This window comes from Microplitis mediator, chromosome 1 (genome assembly GCF_029852145.1).
Source record: "Microplitis mediator isolate UGA2020A chromosome 1, iyMicMedi2.1, whole genome shotgun sequence".
NCBI classification, from domain to species: Eukaryota; Metazoa; Arthropoda; class Insecta; order Hymenoptera; family Braconidae; genus Microplitis; species Microplitis mediator.
In genome coordinates this window covers 8,331,189-8,344,207 of record NC_079969.1, presented here as the reverse complement: position 1 = coordinate 8,344,207, position 13,019 = coordinate 8,331,189, and the positions used below count along the sequence as shown (strand labels likewise).

Genomic DNA, 13,019 nt, shown 5'->3' with positions numbered 1-13,019 from the left:
AACGGTCAAGTCAAAAATGGTTCAAGGCTTACTTCTTATTTTGCTGTATGCAAACACAATTTTAGGGTATAAAAATAATTACGACTATCAATGCGCACAGGACAATGATCAAGTAAGTATATTTAGTATAATATAATATATAATATATATATATTCGAGATTATTATCATTCTTAATATGAGACGGATTTATTTAAATCATATATAATATAATTTGACTATCAATAAATCTGGGAAGTATAATTATATTAAGTGCTAACTTAATTTGTTATATATTTAATTTTAACTGAATTTCGATCCAGTGCGATCATGTCTACCAACGACCGTGCTGTAAGTTAGGGAGTACGTGTCAAATAAATAAACTCAATGGTTTGTTTTCATGTAAAAAGCAAGGTACTTTTATAAATAACTGAGAAAAACTTCGTGTTTTTACGGATTCTGGTATCATTAGTGGTAATTTTATTTTTATTACAGTGTATATAGGAATGTTTTGTGCACGAGATGAGGATTGTAATGGAATATTGCATTCAAAGTGTTCAAGAGATAGTATGTGTATCTGTAGATCTAATAATATCGAAATTAACTTTACCATGTGTGCACCACTATTAGGTGAATATTGTGTGAACAATGAACTGTGTGCACCTGATAATTCTATTTGTATTCATAACAAATGTCGGTGCAGAGCAAACTATTTACCTGTGTCTAATAATCAATGCAAACTAAGTTAGCCCATTTGTTAGATAACTAATCAAGTAATCGAATAGAACTAAGTTTGATTGGTTATCATCAACATTTTTTCACGTTCTAGAGATATTAGGAGAACCTTGCACTGACGATAGTAAATGCGAAGTAGTGAAATTTGCAAACTGTTCGGCGTATGATAACAAATGTGAATGTACAGCTAATACCATTGCATTGAATTCAACATTTTGTGCACCACTTTTAGAAGGGCCTTGTGAAACCAATGATGAATGTAAAGTAAAGGATTCTTTTTGTGTTGATAATCAATGTAAATGTAAGCCTAATTTACATCCTCAATCTAATGCGCGTTGTATAGGAGGTAAATATTCGATTATTTTTGAACATTTTAATCTCTAGAAACGATATTTGTTACTAACTTTGAATAATTCAGTTTATTTGCAAATGACTTGCGGTCATGATACTGATTGTAATGAATTTATAAATCACTCAATCTGTAGTAAGGAAAAAGTTTGCGCATGTGCCATTAATTATTATTCGATCAATCAGACAGTATGTGCACCAATGTACAATCAAAGTTGTCAAGACCATGAACCTTGTGCAATTAATAACTCTCTTTGCATTGATAAAAAGTGTCGATGTAAACATAATTATGTTTATCAAGAATTCAAATGCTATCCAAGTAAATTGATTTCATAATATATTAGTTAACATGGGTGTGAAAAGATTATATGTAGTTATATTTAATATTTAATAGTATATTTGGAAGAGCCTTGCGTTGTTTACGAAGATTGTCATAAAATAAAATTTGGAATTTGTTCAAAAGATAATAAATGTGTTTGTGATGATAAACATATGCAGTTTAATGAAACATCGTGTGAGCCAATTATAGGTGGATTTTGTTCAAAAGATGACGAATGTAAAATTTCAAACTCACAATGTATTAATAATCGATGCGAATGTGAAGCTTTTTATTCACCTTTATACAATAAACAATGTTTACCAAGTGTGTATTTTAAGAACGGTGACAAAACATACGAACAATTCATTCGTTCCATCGGATTGAATTCAAAATAAATTATTATTATTATTACTATATGATTACAGCTTTGTTAGGATGGAATTGCGAATATGATGACGATTGTAGGAATTTATTCAGTGCAAAGTGTTCAAAAAATAAAAAATGTATTTGTCAATCGAATCACGTTCCTTTTAATAACACAATGTGTGCTCCATTACTGGGTGAATATTGTTGGAATGATGAACAATGTATAACAAATAATTCTGTTTGTGTCAACCATGCATGTCAATGCAATCACGATTTTACAGAACAATCAAACAATGAATGTATTGATGGTAATAACGGTTTTCAATAGTGGCTTACAAATATATCAAATGATCGTAATTATTTTATAGAGTTTTTAGACGTATTTTGTGAAAAAAATCAACATTGCGAAAGGGCACCGAACGCCAAATGCTCAGAAAAGAGGAAAAAATGTTTTTGTAACAGTAGTCATGTAAAACTGAGTGAAATAGCTTGTGCACCGTTATTGGGAGAATTTTGTGGTTACAATGACACATGTGGCGCGAATGAATCGACTTGTATTAATAACCAATGTTCATGCCAACTTAACTATGTGCGAGATTCTAATTATAAATGCTTACCTGGTAAGTATGCATCATGTGGAACATAAATAAAAAATATTTTATATTATTACTATTCTTTCATTTTTTTATTAAGTCTTATTGGGACTTGCGTGTAGAGCAGATCATGACTGTAGTAAAATAAAATATGCGAAATGTTCTGACGACAATAAGTGCATTTGCAAATCGAATTATCTACAGTTAACCAGTAAAACATGTGCAGCGCTTATTGGAGAATATTGTGTGGAAAGTAGTGATTGTCATCCCATGTACTCTCGTTGTTTTCGTAGAGTATGTCGATGCGCGGATGGCTTCGTTCGGCAATCTAATAACCGATGTTTGTCAAGTAAGTACATTTACCGCAAATAGTGGATGTTCGGAATACGAGTCATGCAATTACTTGCTTTTCTCTATTGCAAGGTTATCTTAAGATATACTGTGGTAATAATAACGACTGTGGTCATGTGATGCATTCAATATGCTCGGAGAATAACGAATGTGTTTGTATTGAAAATCACATTGCATTAAATGAGACAACGTGTTCACCTTTGTTAAATGAACCATGTTTGAACAATGAAGGATGTGCAACATCTAATGCTGTTTGCGTTGACAATAAATGTCAATGTAAACGTAATTATTTACATCAGTCTGATAATTATTGCATACCAGGTTACTATAATTATATAAATGAACGTATTGGAAAGAAGCTCCTTATTGTTTGCTTACTTTTTTTTTCCAGAGCGTTTGAAGGGTACCTGCGATTGTAATTTAGATTGTAAGGCTATAAAACATGCAAAATGTTCGATAGATAAAAAATGTGTTTGCAAAGAAAATTATGTTTCAATTAATGAAACAACATGTGAACCAATAAAATACCATTTTTGTCCGGCAAAAAAACAATGCTATGCCAAATCAAATTATTGCCGTCAAAATAACGATTGTGACGATTCAGAGCGTAGATATTGTTCAGAAAACCAAACATGTATCTGTAAACCAACTTACATAGAATTGAATGAAATTTGTCAACCCATTATAGGTGGTTACTGTTCAAAAAATGAAGATTGCCTTCCAGATAATACTTTTTGTTTTTTTAACGTATGTCTATGCAACTATAGTTTTATAGCTCGATCCAGTGATGAATGTATACCAGGTGAACATAAATGTTTTACCTTTTTTTATTATGAAACCAACTCAAGCAAATTTTGATTCTATGTAACATATAAATCCAAGTAATTTATATAGTTCTTAAATTGATACATTTCTTGTCGTTAAAGTTTCATTGGGAATGCCATGTGAATCAGATGCAGACTGTAAATTTATAAAAAACGCAAAATGTTCAAATGGTAAAATATGTATATGCATTGGAAATAGTATATCACTAGATGAATTTACATGCACTGTAGTTATCAGAGGATCATGTTTAAACGATGATCAGTGTTATATTGCACATTCGAATTGTGTAAATAATATATGTCAATGCAAACCCGAATATTTATCAGCGTCTGATATCCAGTGTGTAAAAAGTGTGTAAATTAATTGAGAAAATGAAATTTATAAATTTACCTCTTGTTTATAACGTTATTTTTTTTTTTACTTATAATTATTTTAGCGTCATTGCTAGCCGATTGCTCTGTACGTTCAGATTGTAGAGATGCATTACGCATGGATTGCTCAAATGATAACAAGTGTGTCTGCAAACCAAACCATATCACATTGTTGAATCAATCTTGCGTACCGTTTTTAGGTGGATTCTGTTGGCTAGAAGATCAATGCGTCATAAAAAATTCTGATTGTATAGGTAATAGTTGTGAGTGTAAGCCAGGATATGTTAAAGTATCGATTAATTCGTGTGTGCAACCCCTGGATTATTGAAGAATTTGTTAACTCTATAAAGATATGAAAAAACAATAAATAAATCGTAAAATTCGAATTTTATTACTTTTTTTAATCTCCATAGTTATTCATTCAATTCTTATTAACGTTTAAACAGTAGATGCACGATCATTTGTTAATGCAGAAAAAAAATTAAAAAATAATAATTTTATCGAGACAGAAGAAGGCATGGATAACTCTATTTGCATTAATTTTCAGTGTCAGTGCAACTCACAGCTGATACTAATAAATAATAATAAATGCAGATGCGTCAGTATTTATTTTCGTTGTGATAATTTATGAATATTAAGTTTGACCAAAAGAGTCTTACGTAAGGATCTTAGCCAAGTATTCCTTGATAGCAAAGCTGTCGGTATGCAAATGACAACCTACTGCTGTAACTTTTCATCAAGCTGATCGCAAAACTTGGCATTTCCATAAGTTGACGACAACTAGACGCCATCTTGCTGAAAAAATTGGTGGCAAAAGTTGGCATTTTATTAGTTGACAAAAAGTTTCCTTCAATTTTTGCAGAAAGTTGGTGACAAGTTGTGGCAGTAGATTATCGCCAAGTTTTTGGGAAAGTTGGTAACTTGTAGTCAACAGATACAAAGGCTGAAGTTATCGTCAACTTGATCACAACTAATTGACACTAACTTTCTGACCAAAAAGTCTTGCTATCAGGGTTACACAACAGATTTAGCTTAAGGGGGTATTCTGGTTTAGAAGCCCGAATTTTAGGTATTTTTTCGGACGCGATAAAAAAAAACAAAAATTATTTTTACCATCCATTTTTTTCTAAGCTTTTTATTGATATTTTAAGAATACAAAACATTAATAATATAAGAAAAAAAATTAAATTTCAAAAAACTGCAGGTCGGCGCAGTGGGGACTGATGGAAAAATGGCTTGTCCTGGTGTGCAGGATATAAATCCTTCCCATGACCTGAAATGGGAATCCATGAATAATTCGTAATGAGGAAGGGTGTAGTTATCGCACTACGAAACGTTTTTGAAAAAGAAAATTTTTTTCACAAAATGGCGGTGGTTTGAAAAAAAAGTTTCGTATTTTCCCTGTTTTTTTGTCGTTCGGAATTTTTTAAAAATACAAAAAAAAAAAAAAATTTTTTTAAACCTCTTCGTAGCGCGATACTATAATGTATAAAGAAGCTCTGTGTAAAATTTCAAGTGAATCGGTTAAGTAGAATTAAAGATATCATGCACACCGTTTCCAGAAAAGTAGTTACGAGAAAAAGGAGTTTAAAGTTTGAGGGCTAATCGCGCGCAGTCGGAGTCGTTTACTGACGTTTTATACTCACTTGTTATTAATCAGCTATCCCTGCTCCGTACAAAGTACCTTCTTCGACTTCAAATGTCATGTTTAGTGAAGCTCTTTCAGATGATTTAGCAGTTCTAGCTTCCTTAGAAGCCTCAGTAGCTCGACCTGGCTGCGAAACGGTTTTGTCGGCGCGTCACAAAATGAACTGTAACTCCGAAAATAATTCGAATTTCGAAAAATCCTTTTAGGGATATTTTCTTGAAGGGTTATACTATGAAAATATGCAAAAAAAAAAATCGATTTTTTCGAATTTCTAAACCAGAATACCCCCTTAAGATATCTTACAGAAATATCTTGCCTTAGGCTTGTCAAAGACTGATCATGTAGCCTTGCTCAAGAAATAAAAGCCCTAAACGGAAAATAAAGACACAGACTCGATGCTTTACTCTATGAGCTAGCGAAATGCACTTCAATTTTTTGATAACTTCCATCTGTTTACGAGAAAAACTTGAACGAAGTTCCCATTTAGTGTACAAGTGCGACCAGAGATAGTACCGTTCATCCACTTGAGTGCGAATAGAGAAACAAATGAAAACGCGTCTTAAGAATGCTGCTAGGATAGACATACACACATAGTTTTATATTGTTTAGTTTTATTCGATAAAAAATAATAATAGTCACATAATAAAATTAAAATTATTTCTAATACTCATAATATTATTTGAGCGAGTATTATACAATAAATAAGTATACTTTGATAGTTATATAGTTTGCAATTATTCGTTCTGTAAAGATCACTCGTTGTTTGAGGTCATCTTAGCACCTGAAAAAAAAACTTTTAATAATTATTAGATATCTAATGTGTGTTCATAAAGAAAAGTTCCGCAAATATGTGTTGACAAGTCTATATAGTTTCTTGTTGACATACAGTTTATTTTATCTGTTATTTTTCCTACTTATTTAAGATATTACTCAAGCTTATATTTTTTGTTTTCACTATCGAATCATAACCCCGATAATTTAATTGTTTTTGATTACTGATACTCGGTATATTGAATTGTTGTTGTTTATTTTCCAACTATATTATTGCATTAGCGTACGATAACCTTTTTCTATCTCAATGGTCATTATTATTATTATCCATATGATGTCGTCAAAGAGATATTAATACTGACGACATATGAATATTGCCGTTATTGTCAATAAAAATGATAAATTTATTTGGTTCATTTAATATCGTTTATAATTCGTTTAATATCAGTATAAATTTTTTCATTTGCGTAATGTTATTTACTGGAATATACTCTTGGAGATGAAATGGTTTAAATTTTAGTATTGATAAAATCAGATCTACAAAAATCTGCATTCTAATAAATTGAAATATGCAGGTCAATAATTCATGAAATTAATATATGTCAATCTATATTGATCTACAAAATTTACATTTGGAAATCTATATAAATCTGCTATCTAATAGACATAGATCTATATAGATCTATAATGATCGATTGAGACGATATATCAATATATAGATCTACGAACTAATAAATATATATGCAGATCCTGAAATCTTTTGGAAAACAAAAAGTTTCATTTTTTTGTTCGATTAATCTGATCTACATATATCACAATAACAAAAGAATTGGATCTACGGATATATAATTAATACTCGGTCTTGCCTCAATTTCCCCCGATGAAAAAAGATTTTATACAATTGTATAGAATTATATATCAATTATATATGGACTATATATAATTATATATGGACTATATATAATTATATATAGACTATATATAATTGGATAGAAAAAATGGCCCGATCCAATTGTATACAATTCTACACAAATCGTATACAATTCTATATAATTATATACAATTCTATATATTGCAATTATATAGAATTGTATATAATTATATAAAATTGTATATAATTATATAGAATCGTATATAATTTGTATAAAATTGTATATAATTATATAGATTTGTATACAATTTGTATATAATTGTATACGATTTCTATACAGTTGTATACAATTGGATCGGGCCATTTTTTGTATATAATTTTATACAATAGTATAAAATCTTTTTTCATCGGGCCGTTATGTAATCTGCTTGTAATTATTGGTTGTCTTTCTTCTCGATTCGACTAATTTTCTAGTTTACTAAAGTTAACAATAAATAACAATTAAAAAATAAATACTTACATTAATTAATTACGCATTCCATATTTAGACCAAAATGTCACTTTACAAGGTGTTCTTTTACCGGTTTGTTTATCAAAGGCATTACACGATGAATATGGTGGTGAATAAAGATGTAATGATACAGCTGGTTCAGTTTTACTTGGATTTTCCATACGATGAAGGCCAATTGTATCATTAATGTAACATACGTCATTAACTTGCAGCATATTGGACTCAAGTTCTTGTACGGCCACATTTCCGGGATATTTTGGATTTTCCGTTGGCCAAGAGTATAATGTCTTAAATGGAATATTTTATTACTTACATTTCCAAATTAATATTTTTATGACTTCAATAAATACCTTATTAGAATAAAATTAAAATTAATTTTTTTTATTAATTATATTGTTTACCTCGATTAGTTGACCTTCGAGTATTTTCATTACACAATGTGCGTCAGCATGATCGTGAATTGCTGAACCCTGAGCCGCATTCCAACAAAGAACTATCAAATTAAATTTACCATTGCCTTCGTCTACTAAATTTCTAGTATATCTATACAAAAAAAATATGTAAATAAATGATTGTGGTGATAAATAAATTATGAAAGATAACTAATCTGAATTGAGTAAAGCAATCCAATTTTGTTTGTCTACTTTGTTGCTAGTACACGCTAAAAATCTGATAGTAATTGCAATCGAAAATCTTATTATAGTAGTTACCGGGACAAAATGAGACATCATTTTTGTGAAAATAAAAATTTATAATATTTGGTTTGAAATAAATATTAGTATTCGAATTGAAGAATGAAGAAAATTGAAATTTTTCGAAAAATTTGAAGTATTTGTAATTTTTCTGATTATTCGTCAATTTGCGATCAATTCGTAAGTTTTCAAATTGTTCGAAGGTTTCGAATTATTCACAAGTTTTCGAATGATTTATTTATTTTCGAAGTTTTTATAAATTTTCGAATAGATCGTAAGTTTTCGAATTATTCGAAGAATTCAAAGCATTTGTAATTTTTCGGATTATACGTCAATTTGCGATCAATTCGTAAGGCTTCAAATTATTCGAAGGTTTCGAATAATTCACACGATTTTGAATCATTCGTCTATTTTCGACTTTCACAAAAGATTCTAATCCGTAAATTTTCGAATTATTCGTAAATTTTCTCATTATTTGATCAAAATTCGAGTATTCGATTCGAACTTCAATCGTAAACTTTTCATCAAACTTCTGATAAATTGGAAAAATTAATTACCATAATTTGCAAATAATTGCGATTTGTAAAATAATTCGAAAATTTAAGAATACTTGATATAACTCACATATAATTTGAATTTTTCGATAATTTTAAAATAATTTAAAAACCGACCGATAATTCGAATTACTCTAAAATTTAAATTATTTCATTCGAATTTCGGATCAAATATTATTTTTCGATTGAACACGAATAATGAATAAATTCGAACTATTCGCACATTCCATACCAAATAATGAAATAAAAAATTTAGCCGATATTGCTAACAAAAAAAAAAAATGTGTATACGTATTCTTTAATACTTACCGATCACGATCAAATTTAGCATATTTTTTCCAATCCTCCGGATTACTGTCATAAGATGACATTAGAGCTTGTATACGATCGATATTAACCGAATTTGTTTTGAATTCTTTATGAAGTTCTTTAATAAGTTCTTCAAGTGTCAATGATTCATTAACAATATCTTCATCATCATTAACAATATTGTTCAGTTTAGCTTTTTTCATTATTTTATTACACGTTTTATTTTCACTTCTTTCCATTTTTGACACAAATTTTAATTAAATAAAATATATATTTATTTTTTATTTATAATTAAAATAATAAAATAACAGATTTCCGACTGAGCTTTGAATATAATATCAAGAAGAACAATCGCTTGTAGAGTTGAATCGACTTTGAAAGTCTTAAAGATTCTGAGCATAACATACACCTTACACTACACTACTTTAAGTACAAACTTGTTAAAAAACAACAACAGTATATAATGTAACTGTAGTGTAATCCCTACTCCTTTGTAAATATAATGTATGTTTACGATGTTTCTTTACTGTGTTATTTTTTTCATTATTATTATAATTATTTCTGTATATGCACTTTATGCGATCACTTGTATTCACTCATTTTTTTTTCTTTATATATAGATAAATATTGTTTGTTGCTACTTTCAATGATTTCTGATAATCTTTGGTTGGGGAAAAATAATTATAGTGATATTTATAAATAAGGAAAATAGAAAGTATTTTGTATTTTTCTACAATGAGCAGGCTTTGAAATTAACTGGTATTTGAAAGTTTATTGAGATAATAACCCGAACTAACAAGGCCGCAACGATTTAGTTATCATTTTTTTTTTTTTTTTCATAGATGATGTAATTGAAGTAATTTTATATTTTTTTATTTAACTATTATTGGGCTAGAAAGTAGAAATAGGGGATATAATCATAGATAATTTTATTAAGTAGGCAATTTTTTTTTTTATTGGATGGAGGGATAAAAAATTTGAATATAGAACAGACGTTGGAAGGCGAAATGCAATTTATATATTTTTTTTTAATCTAATGATATGAAACTTTTAGTTCAAAGTTACTTATTAGTTAATGGAATTGTGGAAGGTAAAGAGGTACATAAAGTTGAAGTTAATTATAATGGAAAAATTATGAGGAAAATTTATGTAGATCTAAAGCATTGATATGTAGCTGTACGATTTTTTTGAAACTGTAGAGGAATGTTATCTGGTTATTAGAGGGGTACATGTGGGAATCCAGATGATGAAGTATAGATTTATAAATAGAAGTTCATCAATTTTGTACGAATTTTCGAATTTCTATGCATGGAACTCACATTGGAAAATCGGGTTACTAAGTTTCCAAATAAGAATCCCACACGGAAAACTTGATTTGATATTTAGGTTTCTCGATTATTATATAAGAACTCATCAGGAAAACTCATGTTTTGATTTGATTTGAATGTTTGGATTCTATTCAATAATCCAACATGGAAAACTAAATATTTGAAATCCGTCATAGGAATTTCACATGGAAAACTTCAGATCTCGATTTCCAGCCAGAAATTTTGCATGAAAGTTGTGATATCTAAAATCCTCCATAGGAATCTCACATTTATAAATTTATATCACGATTTCTATCCGGGAATCCCACATAAGAAGCGATATAGGGATTCTTAAACAAGAATTTCATCTGGAGTCCATCAAAAAAACTCCGAATTTCTGGATATCATCCCAAAAATCCACCATGAAAACCAAAAATTTTGAGACTTTCATGGAGATCTCACATGGAAAACTTGATATCGCAATTCTTTCTCAGAAATCCCATGGGAAACGTGACACTTGGATTTATTTATAGGAACCCCGCATAAAAAACTTAACCTAGAGATTCCGTGTGTAGATTAATTTCCCGAAAATCCGACTTGAAAATGTAGATTTCTGGATTAGTAAACTTATTCATGATAAGAACCGCATAAAAATTCATAGTACACTCTTTCATAGACATTTTTCATAAACATAGTACAAAATAATTTTTCCAATGTCTCATACAAATAATTTCCATCGCATGATATTTTTCTTGTATTATCATAATAATAAGTTTCCTTATGTAAATATATATGAATCCATTCTGTCACACACAAAATAATGACGTATTCCTATCATACGTCTAATGACGTATTAGGGAAACCCACATATTAAAAAGTGGTAAATGCTTATTTTAGTTTCCACGACGGCAGTTAAATTTCCGTATATTTATTATAAATAAATTTATTTATAATTGACAGTTGAGCACTAAATTTATATATATATATATATATTAGACTGTGTCAGAAAAAAAGTTTTTTTTTTTTAAATAAATACATTTCAAAAATTACTTTAATGAAAAAAAAAAAAAATCCTCCTAAAATCTCAACTCTGTATCTCAAAAATTGAACTGGCGCACGGAGGATCCCCTTTCCCATTTAAAATACATTGAAAAAAAATTTGTTTTTTCTATTTTTGAATTCTGACGTCTTGTAGGAAATTAAATTTTCTACGAAAATGATCTCTTGTGTTATACGGTCAAAGTTGATAGAAAAAACGTTATAGAGGTTGAAACTTATGAGGAAAATTTAATTTTGTAGAAATAGAAAAAAAAAAAAAAAATATTTTTTTTCTCATTAATTCATGTTTTCTCAACTTTAGAGCTTTGTAACTTTCTTTCTATGAGCTCTATTAAAACGACTCGAAAGACCATTTTTATAGATACAGTAGGACCTCGTTGTAAGACTATTAGTTTCCCTCTCAAACTATCGCGATACCTGGCTTATAAAAAAGACAGAATAATAGTCTTATAACGAGGCCCGACTGTAATTACATTTCTTACAAAGACTTTAATTGCAAAATATTAAAAATAACGAAATCCTGCTAGTTAACGAATAAAAAACAAAAAAATTGTATTTATCTTAAAAATTCGATTTTTTCCTCCTAAATTTCAACCTCTGTAACGTTTTTCCTATCAACTTTGATCGTATGACACAACAGATCTTTTTCGTAAAGAATTTAATTTCTTACAAGACCTCAGAATTAAAAAATCGGAAAATATATTTTTAACATAGTTATTTACAAAATAGAAAAAACAAATTTTTTTTCAATGTATTTTAAATGGGGAAAGGGACCCCCCCCCCGTGCGCCAGCTCAATTTTTGAGATACAGAGTTGAGATTTTAGGAGGATTTTTTTTTTATAAAAGTAACTTTTGAAATGTATTTAACTAATAAAAAAAACAACTTTTTTTTCTGACACAGTCTAATATCTATATATATAGTCTCTGACGTCAAAGTAACACCACGTGTATGTTTTTCTAAAAACGTGATTTCAATAATGATGCTGATAATATATTTTTTTTTTTAGAAGTAGATAATATAACATGTAGATTGCAATAGTTCGAATACATATATATATATATATATTAGTGTGTATATATATATATTTTTAAAAAATGTGATTATTATTTTTTAAATTGCCCATTTGACCGAATGATTATTTTAAATGAATATTCGATCTTTCGAGACCTTATTTGTGATTTCTGGTAATTTCTGAGATAATATCTTAAATTGTGTACATAAATACAAAGACATAAATCTTTTAGTTATAATATCTTTTGAATGAGTTAACTGATTAGAATGCTTCTTGCGGCAATCGAAAAGGTTCATTGAGTTCCACAGTTGATTAGATTTCAAAATCAATAGGTCAAGAAATTAAAATAATTTAAGTTAAACCAATAACATTTTAAAAATTATTTATGCAATAATTT

The 13,019-nt window shown here is 28.9% G+C and overlaps 2 protein-coding genes across 3 annotated transcripts; one reads left to right on the top strand and one right to left on the bottom strand.

Moving 5' to 3' along the window:
* The first annotated feature begins 1,116 nt into the window (after positions 1-1,116).
* On the top strand, positions 1,117-4,214 carry LOC130663055 (prion-like-(Q/N-rich) domain-bearing protein 25). The gene is made up of 8 exons (XM_057462114.1): positions 1,117-1,704; positions 1,806-2,054; positions 2,115-2,366; positions 2,440-2,688; positions 2,763-3,011; positions 3,082-3,492; positions 3,617-3,865; positions 3,952-4,214. Exons 1-8 carry the CDS (start codon positions 1,554-1,556, stop codon positions 4,212-4,214), a joined length of 2,073 nt encoding a protein of 690 aa, XP_057318097.1. The 5' UTR covers positions 1,117-1,553.
* Positions 4,215-6,128: 1,914 nt separating this feature from the next.
* On the bottom strand, positions 6,129-9,666 carry LOC130669660 (cysteine dioxygenase type 1). 2 transcript variants are annotated; one of them, XM_057472687.1, is made up of 4 exons: positions 9,243-9,666; positions 8,089-8,230; positions 7,697-7,974; positions 6,129-6,327 (listed from the first exon to the last, which is right to left on the bottom strand). In XM_057472687.1, exons 1-3 carry the CDS (start codon positions 9,479-9,481, stop codon positions 7,702-7,704), a joined length of 654 nt encoding a protein of 217 aa, XP_057328670.1. In that variant the 5' UTR covers positions 9,482-9,666; the 3' UTR covers positions 6,129-6,327; positions 7,697-7,701. The 2 variants fall into 2 exon arrangements, with proteins under 2 accessions (XP_057328670.1, XP_057328664.1); XM_057472681.1 differs by having other exon boundaries at positions 6,129-6,315.
* Between the last annotated feature and the right edge of the window lie 3,353 nt (positions 9,667-13,019).